The sequence below is a fragment of the Fringilla coelebs genome (genome assembly GCF_963513975.1).
Source record: "Fringilla coelebs genome assembly, chromosome: 16".
In the NCBI taxonomy this organism is placed as follows: domain Eukaryota; kingdom Metazoa; phylum Chordata; class Aves; order Passeriformes; family Fringillidae; genus Fringilla; species Fringilla coelebs.
The window spans coordinates 10,254,535-10,264,387 of NC_140042.1; the positions used below are offsets into that span (position 1 = coordinate 10,254,535).

General features: G+C 40.0%; 1 protein-coding gene across 1 annotated transcript in view; it reads right to left on the reverse strand.

Annotated features, from left to right (window-relative positions):
* CIITA (class II major histocompatibility complex transactivator) overlaps window positions 1-5,389 on the reverse strand; it is a gene marked incomplete at both ends in the record, with an annotated part of 29,477 nt that extends 24,088 nt beyond the window's left edge. The window contains 1 exon segment of the mRNA XM_084216593.1: window positions 5,360-5,389. Within this exon segment, the coding sequence (XP_084072719.1) occupies window positions 5,360-5,389 (30 nt within the window).
* Between the last annotated feature and the right edge of the window lie 4,464 nt (window positions 5,390-9,853).

Genomic DNA, 9,853 nt, shown 5'->3' on the forward strand with positions numbered 1-9,853 from the left:
TTGGAAGCAACACAAGTCCAGATTCTGACACACTGCAATTATAAATATGTACAAAAAGCAAGATAAGATGAATTTACCATGAAAAAAAGCATGCATTCAAGGGTTGAAGAAAAACTGACCTTAGGAAACTAGACAGCTCCTGCTCTTTCACTCTGGATTCAGTACCAAAAAATGATGAGAACTGCCAGCCCTGTCCAGGGCTAAGAGAAAGTGACAGCATAAAGGAGGAAATAAGAAACACCAGAACACTCAGAGGGGGAATTCCAAAGAGGAAAATTAAGAGGAACCTCCCTTCTAGCAGCTCCAGCATAACAAGCAGTGATACCTTCACTGGTCAGTTGTCCCTGATAAGAAGAGCTTGATCATGTCACTAATTAGGAAAAGATCGATTTATTTGGTTGGAAAGCAAAATTGGATGAGAGCTGGCAGTAACAATTTTCATTGCCCCCCAAATTCTTCCTCTCCTTTTCCATTCCAGTTCAAATCTATCCCAAAGCCATGCTGTTAAACAGTCCATCAGTAAGAATAAAGGCAGCAGCATGTGGGCACTTACCTTGCAGCTCCACTTGGTGCATCAGAAGTGAAAGTATGTCTCTCACATGTTCACAGACTGTCTACACAAAGTCTCTTGCCATTGGCCCAAAAAGTAGGATGTTCTCTAAAACAGGAGCTTGTCTGGCTTGCACATGGTGTTCACAGTTTGCTTGTAGCAGCATCCGACAGACTGTTTGTTCATCTAATCATCACTTACCTTGCCATGCCTACCTGGTGTTAAGACAAACAACCTTTTGAAAACCAAGTTCATTCATGAGCTTCCTCTCATGATGCCTATAGCTGCTTTTGTGGTGATCTGCAAGCTTATGTGCTCAGTTTTCTATTTTTAATCATGCATAGACCTACACAAATTAGAAATTAATTTTAAAGGAGACTGTACTCCAGAGTGAACAGATACTTTTTGTACTATTATTCCACTGGCTATAGCTTTTAAGAAAAGTTCCACCAGAGTCTGAAGGGGAAAGGCAATAGGATTTGATGAACACAAAGACATCCAGGCTCCTTGCTTCAGACTGCAAGGTTTTTATCAGCTGCCAGTAAGAAATGGCTCCTGCACAAGCCAGCAGCTCCTATAAGCAAAGCAGCTGCTGACCTGTGTAAGAATTTTCTCTTTGCAGAGGAGATCCACTTCTACCAGGTTCGATGGGAATATGCTCGCTGAGAAGAGATAAAGCTGTTTCCTTCCTGAGAGCAGCTGATCTCTTCACAGTGATTACAGACATGAGGCCTGATCTGTGCTGCAGGCAGCAGCCTCTTCAGGCTCTCTCACACCCAGGCTGTGTTGGAACTCCTCTGTGCACTTTTGAAGAACAGCAACATCTCAGAATAACATCACTATGTTATTAACAGCACAGAAAATAATGAAAGCCTGCACAAATACAGATTCTGTATTTTAGTGGCCTGTTTTGACAGGAGACAAATAAAATAATCACTGCATAAGAAATTTGTACAAAATTTCACACGGCTATTTGTTAGCTCTATTCCAATGTGCAGCACAACCCCTCAAGTGATAAACTCCTTCAGCAGCCCTGCAGGCAGATCTCTAGCAGCTTCTGAGGCTGAAATCCATGTGGCAATCCCTATACACACCAAGAACAAAAGTTTGGGGAACAAGAGTTCAGCTTATTACTGTTATTCCAGTTCACGACTGCAGCAAAGACTGGTTCTACTTTTTGTACAACACCCTGCTTTCCAGCTGCCTGGAAAGAGCAGAAAGGAATTGCTGAAGCAAATCACAGCTCATCTAGTGGAGTAGTCTATACAGGTGCTCTTCGAGAGAAAAGCAGATTGGAAAAGAAGAGGCTGTGAGACAGCTGAGAACTGCCTAAACTTTTCAGGTGACCATCAGCTTCTTTGCTTTGATGTTGACTGGGACACTACCCTACTGCCAAAGGAGGAGACAGAACATGCTCAGTAGTATTGGAAGCACCAGCATAAGTGATACCAGGCCACATTCTATGGTTTTCTACATTTAAAATATGAATTCCTGGCCTTAATTTGAATGTGTGTAATGATAGAGGTCAGTATTTTGCCCTCATACGAACTATCTTAATTTGTATCCTGAGGATTTCCTCCTGTATTTTCATCCATGCCTTTGTTGTCCCAAAATGCTCTTTTCATCTGGTATTAGTGAGGCCAATTCCCACACAGAGTCAAGGTGTTTGTTTTATTTACAGTTCTGCACAGAAAGGGACGCTGGGTGGCAAATTCACAAAACCAGCACCACAGCTATTAGAACTTTTCATTATTAATATGTTTTGGCAAACAAAGGTGGGAATGTTCATTAGCTACAAGTTACATGGGTTTCTTATTAATTTGTATTCTATCTTCTATTAGTTAGAAGATTCCCTCACTTCTCATACTAATTATTCTGTATGCTCAGTCTTTCTGTCCTTTTGAGTCTTGCTCCCTCAGCTCTCTGAGAATGTTTGTCCAAGTGAGATTCTGAATGACTGCAAATATTTGAAGCCATAATCTGTCTTTACCTCTGCTAGACTGGAAATTCTGAACCTTTTGAATTCCAACCTTCACTTACAAAAATTACCTTCTGAGGAAGCTGCAGGTGTGACCAGCAGCATTGCAGAGTGTTATGTTGGTGTGTCTCATCTGCAGTGTGCATGCTGCCTTACTGACGCTCTTCATAGCATTTGGGAAGGACTATGGTGGGTAATACTAGAAATGTAGGTATGGATGGATGCTGGAGGACTTTGAAGCATAGCTAGTTTCTGAGGTGAGCAAGGAAGGAAAAGATTTGATCAGATGGCTTTTAGAAAAAGCTCTAGAGAAAAAAAAAACCACACCCTTGCAATCTAAAAGATCAAGCTTTTATATTCAAAACAACTTCTCAACTTCCAAAATATCACAGCTTTACTTTCCTACAGGAAGTTTCATAATAGACATGGAAAGGTTAGCATTGAGAGCTCCAAGCCTTGGTGGAGCTGCTGAGAAAATCCTGTGTGAGTGTGTATGCATGATGGAAGGCACAACATTGGTAAACAAAGCTCCTGAGTCTCCCCCAAAGTACGTTCCTGCAGTTCTGCTTTGCACAGTACAGGAATGGGCTGGTGCTTATTCACTGAGAGCCACGTTCTCTAATGCTCATGGACATTGCTACAAAGTCCCTATGGATTTCAATACTGTATTATGAACAGGGAACTGTGCTTCCTTGAAAATTCCTTTCAAGTTGGCTCTCTATCTGAGCTCTAGTTTTTTAGTCAGCTACCATCTTTGGCCTCTCTGGCCAAAAATTCGTTTTCACAACAGAATTTTTGTTCAGGATTCCTTCTGTCCAGGGTGAATAGCTTTGAGGTACTGCTGGTTGAACAACTTCTCATAGACTGAAAAGTCTATTTAACAAATTTCCCTATTTTCTGATTATAATGATTCAAGCTGTACAATACATAGACATCAGCAGTTCATTACTTTGCTTTTCTGCATGACTTCCCTTCCTCTTCTATGGATTCTCTTTAACTCCCATGCAGCTTTTGAAGATAAGACAGATGTTTCACAGCAACTGTATCTCTCTTAGGGATTGTCATGGTAGTGTTCTCAAAAGAAAATACATGTCTTAGCTATGGAAAGTGCTAAGAAATAGGTAAATAAGAAACACCAAACAGTAAGAATGTATGGCCCGACTTAGTTCTCTTTTTCACACACGTTGTTTGTGCTGTGACACATTATAAAGAGGAAAGTGAGTTGAAAAGGAGAACTTGTGCTTTTGATTTCTCTGCATTGAGGGGAAGTATCACTTCTAAGTAAATACGGTGCTCCGCAAAGTCTACACCTAATTTTGGAACCCAAATGATATTTGTAAAATGTCAGTAATTAATGTCACTATTTTTCTCAGTGAGGTAGATGAAAGTGTAGCAATGTAGGCTACATTATGTCCTTCAGCACATGGCATTTGGGTGTGTCATAAACCATGGTGGATTTTGGTGTCAAGACAGTAAGAAAATTTTTTTGTTCCTATAAATGCAAAAACAAAACCAGAAATAGAAATCACATTTAATTATTGCAAATTAGGACTGTAGCAGCCAAACTTGAACCAAAGCTTAAGCCTCTCTAGTCCCATTTCCCTTAATAATCAGCTTTGGGTTCAAAGGCAGAGTAGTTTTGGCACATTATTCCTTGGTTTGTCTACAGCCCAGCAAAAGCCAGGGACAGCTCTATAGAGACAAGGCTACCTCCCAAGTTATGATCTTATAGCTCTTGTTGGAAAACTCCTCAGGACACATGGGAAAAGCAAAACAGGAACAAACTTGAAATCTTTATATCTTAACACCCATTCAAAGTCCATCTTGCTTTTGATCTGTCTCCAAGCCAGATGTAACAGAGGAAACAATCCATTGTTTCAGTTGAAAAGCATATAATCTCCTGGTCATGATGAACATTGCCTGGGAACATTCAAAGGGGTGAAACTTGCAGAAAATCTGCTTTTCTCATGTTTAAGTGGCAATCATGATGATGTACCACAAGCTGTTTGCTCAGTTGCTTGTCTGCTTCTGGAGGGAACTATCCCATGGAGAAGAACTCTTTCTCCACAAGCAGCCTACCATTCTCCCATTAGTGCATCCCCTCACAGCCAGTCACATGTCCTGGAGCTCTGAGCAAGCATTTCCACCAGCAGCTGGCAGCTGCCTGGCCAGTAGATGGAGGAGAAGATATTGAGAAAACCTTTTATGCCTTCCCTTGGTTTTTAAGTAGTCTGTGAACATCACAAATGCACAGAACCCTTAGCATTAGTGTTAGAACAGGCAGTGCACAACAGTATTCAGCTTTTTGACAGAAGAACTTCTCATTTATCTGTAGCTAAGAGCAACTAAAAGAAAAACAAAAAAGAAAATAAAAGAAATTTGTACATTTCCTTTTACCACCACTGGAATTCATATAAGTAGTCCAGGACACTGGTACACTGAAGCATGTGACATAAACCCCCTGTAATTTCCCTTACACTGAAATAAAATAGAGCAAGAATGGGAAACGGCATACAAATGCAAGCTCCACCTAACAAGGAAAAGGATGCGTGCAAAAACACCACAGCCTGTGTAAAGTTTCAGATTGAAGCAAAAAAACTGGGCAAAAATAATAAACTGACAGTTGAATAAACCACATATTTTAGGGGCTTCCCGAGAGCATTTCTGATCTTTGTCAACTGAAGCACAAAAGTTTTCAGAATCCACATGAGACACAGCAGCTCTGTCATCAGTCAGTTGAATGAAGGAGCACTTACCACGAGCCCCATTCCAGCAGTTGTGCTGTTACTGTAACTGCACACAGTAATTGTGGTATCACAGAAAGGTCACACCGCCTTCTTTTTCAGGAGCTTCAGGTCCATGTTGCCACAGTTCTGCAGAGTAGTCTCTGGGCTGCTCTGACATGGAGAAGGAGAACTCCTCCACCCTTCTGCTGAGGCTGCTCTGCCCTGCATGAAGGATGAAAATCAGACAGTCAGTGCATTCTCTGAGAAACCAACAGGTTTGGGTTCTTGTCCTTCATCCAAATTTTATTTCAGTATTTTTAACTGGTGATTATTTATAGATTTTAAAGGTGTGTATGTCATGAATTCAGGCCCAGTCACAGGAGAAACACCCTCCAGTTGGGAAGTCAGGCAGAACAGTTTCCATGGGAATAGCTGTGGAGATGTCCAGCACAGCCTGGAACTTCCTCCTCTTCGAGGCTGCGAGGTTGAGACTTGTCACCTTTCATGCCACAGAGGAAATTGTGGTCTCTTAAATCATGGCCTTGGGTGTAAAAGGGGGTCATAGGCCACAGACAGGAACCTTGCTTGCAGTTTTGCAAAAAGATCAGGCCCCTCCCTCTAGGAGAGGCTCAGAGTTATGTCCAGCAGCACCTGCTGCATCTTGTAAAGAACAACCAGTCAATGTGGCAGACCCCATCCAAAGCACTTAATGTCCCCACAGCTTATATGGGGAATCTAGGGACCTACAGACCAATCCAGAGCACCTCCTCCTCTTTGTACCATTCAAACCTACAGATATAGTATGGATTTTGTGAATTTTAATACCTCAGATATCCCTTCAAGTTCTCCATGTACTGAGGAGTACAAGGAATACCAGGAAGCTGAAGCTATTTGGTGAGCTAGAAAAAGTATTAATAAATTAGGAAATATACTGTTAAACAATAATGCTATAGAAGTAGGGATTACAGGCTGCTTCAGAAAAATTCACTGGTTCACAGAAAAATTCACAGAATTAAGAATGGTAGGAACAGGTTTTTAATTTCATTGCATCACCAGATTAGAAACCCTTTCTTACTTTGTGTTTTGTCTATATTCTCTTTGAATTTTTTTTGATAAAGTGATTCCCTTTATTCATCTCAGTTTAGAATAAATAAGAAAAAACATGTGCAAGCAAGTATGGCAAGAGCTGCTTAGCCACAGCCTCCACAATAAAAGATGGAGTGGAAATTGCCAGTCAAAGTGGTTGAGGAACTGTCCAGCAAGATTCTCAGGGAGCTGACTGAGGCGGTGTAGGTACTACTAGCAGCCACAGGGAACAAAAGAAAAAGGAAACATGTAAAAAATCTAATGAATAAGCAACTTAGAGCTTTCATAAGCAAATTTAAGTTTTATTTCTGCAGATAAGCTAGTAGAAGAAACAGTGCTCAATTTCTTATCAACCTCCTGTTGTACTAAGCTTCTCAATTTTTGATAGCCGTTAGGGTCTTTCATTCAATAGATTAAGATTATTATTATTATTTTTTCCCAGTAAGACTATAGAGGCTTAAGGCAGGAGAGCTATTGGATACTTGTGTGAGAGTGTACAAGTATTTTAAGTTCACGTAGCAAAGGAGGGAAGGGACTCTAAGCACCTTTTCTGATGAAATCACTTCCACTCTGGGAAATGGATCAGGGAAATGGAAAGGGATAAACTCTGCTTACTGCAGTAGATCTATGAAGTTGTTTAAGCCAAACATTTGACAGCCCAAGTTCCTTATTTTTGGAGTTTCCAATATGAGAAATGAAAGATGACTTGCAAAATTAACAAATACCAAGAACTGCAGCTGAGAGTGGCTGAGGCTTTGAACACATCAGGAGTTATATAAAGCTAAACACATTGAAAAATCGCATCCAAATGCTGGGAATGCCCCCCAGGCTGGAAGTGAGCTGGTGACTTGGCCTTGGTGTGCCCTTGTTTTGGATGTTTCCAAGTGATCACCACACAGTCTAAGCAGAAAATGACACTGAAGTAAACTCATTAATAATTTCACAGCCTTTTGTTTCCTGGGTAACTGCACTAGAGATTCCTACAGCACGAGTTAAATAAGGTCTTAAAGCCACACAGGGTTAATAAACTAAGGTATTCAATAAATATGAAATGTTTCCTTGGTTTTTCCCTAACTGGAAGGAATACAACTGCTACTGCACTTCTTAGAATCAAAACCACTTACTGTGCAATATTGGGAATTTATACTCCTTTCTTCACATACTCAAAAATTATTTTTCCCCTTTTTGGGCATAGCTAAAGGAAGGATCAGTACTTTTTTTTAAACCCCATTTATATTTAGGGCCCAAACTTCCTCATCTGACATATTTTTCTGTTACCCATTTCTTACTGATGGCAGAACTTGATTTCTACTGAGAGTGTATTGCTATATATAAAAGAAATTGTCCTGATTCCTCAAGTAAATCCTGTGGCTTCCCCCTGTTAATACTGAGCTGTCAATTTCAACAATTCATGTATGTACAGCCAAAAAAATCTATAGAAATTGGTTCTGGGCCAAAGCAGGAAATCATCTTTGACAAATGAATTAGAAAGTGATGCTACTAGAAATTTATCTATTTAGTACCTTTTCTGATTTGCCCTATCACACCCTAATATAAACATTTTATTGAAGCACCAACAAACCTTTTAAGTGTATCTCTGATGAATGAAAGTGAGGTAAGAGTTATTACTGGATTAACAACATTTTCCAACAGTCAGGGGAACAGAATGCTAAACTACAAACTCCAGGCCTAAACCAGAGCAAAACCAAACAAGTTATTCACAATATCCTTAGGCAGTTTACAGGGGAAGGCCCTGATAAGTCTCTGCAAGACTCTGGGGAGTGTTCCAAGGAGAAAGAGAAATCAGCTGACTTCCCGGTAATCATGTGAATAAAGCACCATATTAATCTTAGAGGAAGCTCTATTTATTGTTGAATCAGAGACTGGGAGAGATTTTTCAGATATTCATATCAAGCCTCTGATCGTGTTCTGCAATAGAAATGTCACTATTTATTGTGGGGAGGGAATTCCCTGTAAGGTAACGGCAAGGACACAGCAGCATGTGATGTATTTTTGAACTATTTTATGCTATATACTTCAGTCAGCACTTAAGTGAAATCTTAATATATTTCATAGTGGTCTAGATTTTTCTGTGCAAAAACCTGAAAACCAAACTACAATTCATAAATTCAGTGTAATGATCTCTTCAGCTGGGGCTGCTCAAGCAGTATTTGAGGACTTACATCATCTTTAGGGTGTTACTAATCTTTCCAATGTTCAAACAATTTGCAGTTACAACTCAGAAAAAGTGTTGAAAATAGGACAGTTTGTTCTGTAAAGTCCTAAAAAACACTGGAATGAGGTTTCACTTGGATGCATTAATTTTAAAACAAGGAAGAATTCTTTTCTAGCAAACCCCAAAGAAAGAAATTCATTTGACCAATGATTCCTCTAGAGACCAAGGATTCTTTCTAGCTCTCAATTTGCTCTAAAAGAAAATGATGAGCCATACAGTACCTTGAATAATCACACAACATAATTTCATACAGCTTCTTAAAGAATTTACCAAAACTACTTGCATGGTACAGGGACAGTCTCCTGTGGGATTATCAAGTAGAGTTTGTTAAGAAAACAGATAATCCCTACAGTGAGCCAGGGGAGATAGGCACTGGAAGGAGGGAAAACTAAGGAAACATTTATCTGTTTTAAAATCAAAACACAAAACACAGGTTTCGCTTTTTTCCCAGTTATTTCATCACTCATGAAATCAGTGTAGTAAATCAGATACCTAATGCTGTGGTAGCCTGATTGTCCCCTCTCCCAGAGAGGTGCTGTTTTACGTGATAAGGGACACAGGATACAGTTATTTTCTGGTGCCTTAGAATAAAAATGCAATGGTTTGGACAATACAGCAACATTACAGAATTAATAAATTCAAACCATCAGTTTTGCTGGCAGAACTGCCCTGAGAGGTGCAAGAGGAGCTGCTGCAGGAGTTGAGGTCAATGATCTGGCAGGCAGGAGGATGTGAGATTTCCCAGTGCTGCTGAGGATTCTGTCAGTGAGCTCTGGGAGCTGCTTCTGAGTCAGAAGCCAGCTCTGTTTGAGTTACTGTTAATTCATGGCTTGGAAGCAGAATTGCACGTTGATACAGGAAATGAAGTCAGGGTCAGCTTTAGGTATGCACAGAATTATTTAATAACTGTATGTCATGAGAGCTCTCAAAGAGAGCTCTCTCTTTATATCTCCTTGGAGAGAGAAAGCCCACTTCAGTATTTTAATGTTGTAGGCTATCGTGAGCCATCCCATCAAACGGCACGTGCCAATTCAGTTTTTTCATGGCAGTCATACTAGCACACTGTACAAGTGGTTTTAACACTACCAAGGCCAAAATATGAAATTCAAAATATTAACATCATTAGTCAGTACACCTTTCCTGCCTTATAATTATAATCTGACTAAGAACAGTGTATCAGTTTTTCTTACCTATTAGGTATTGCTTTGTTCCAGTAAGTCTTGCACCAAGCTGCCTTCCAGTTGATATTTTTGAAAAGTTCACCTCAGTAGCTTCTG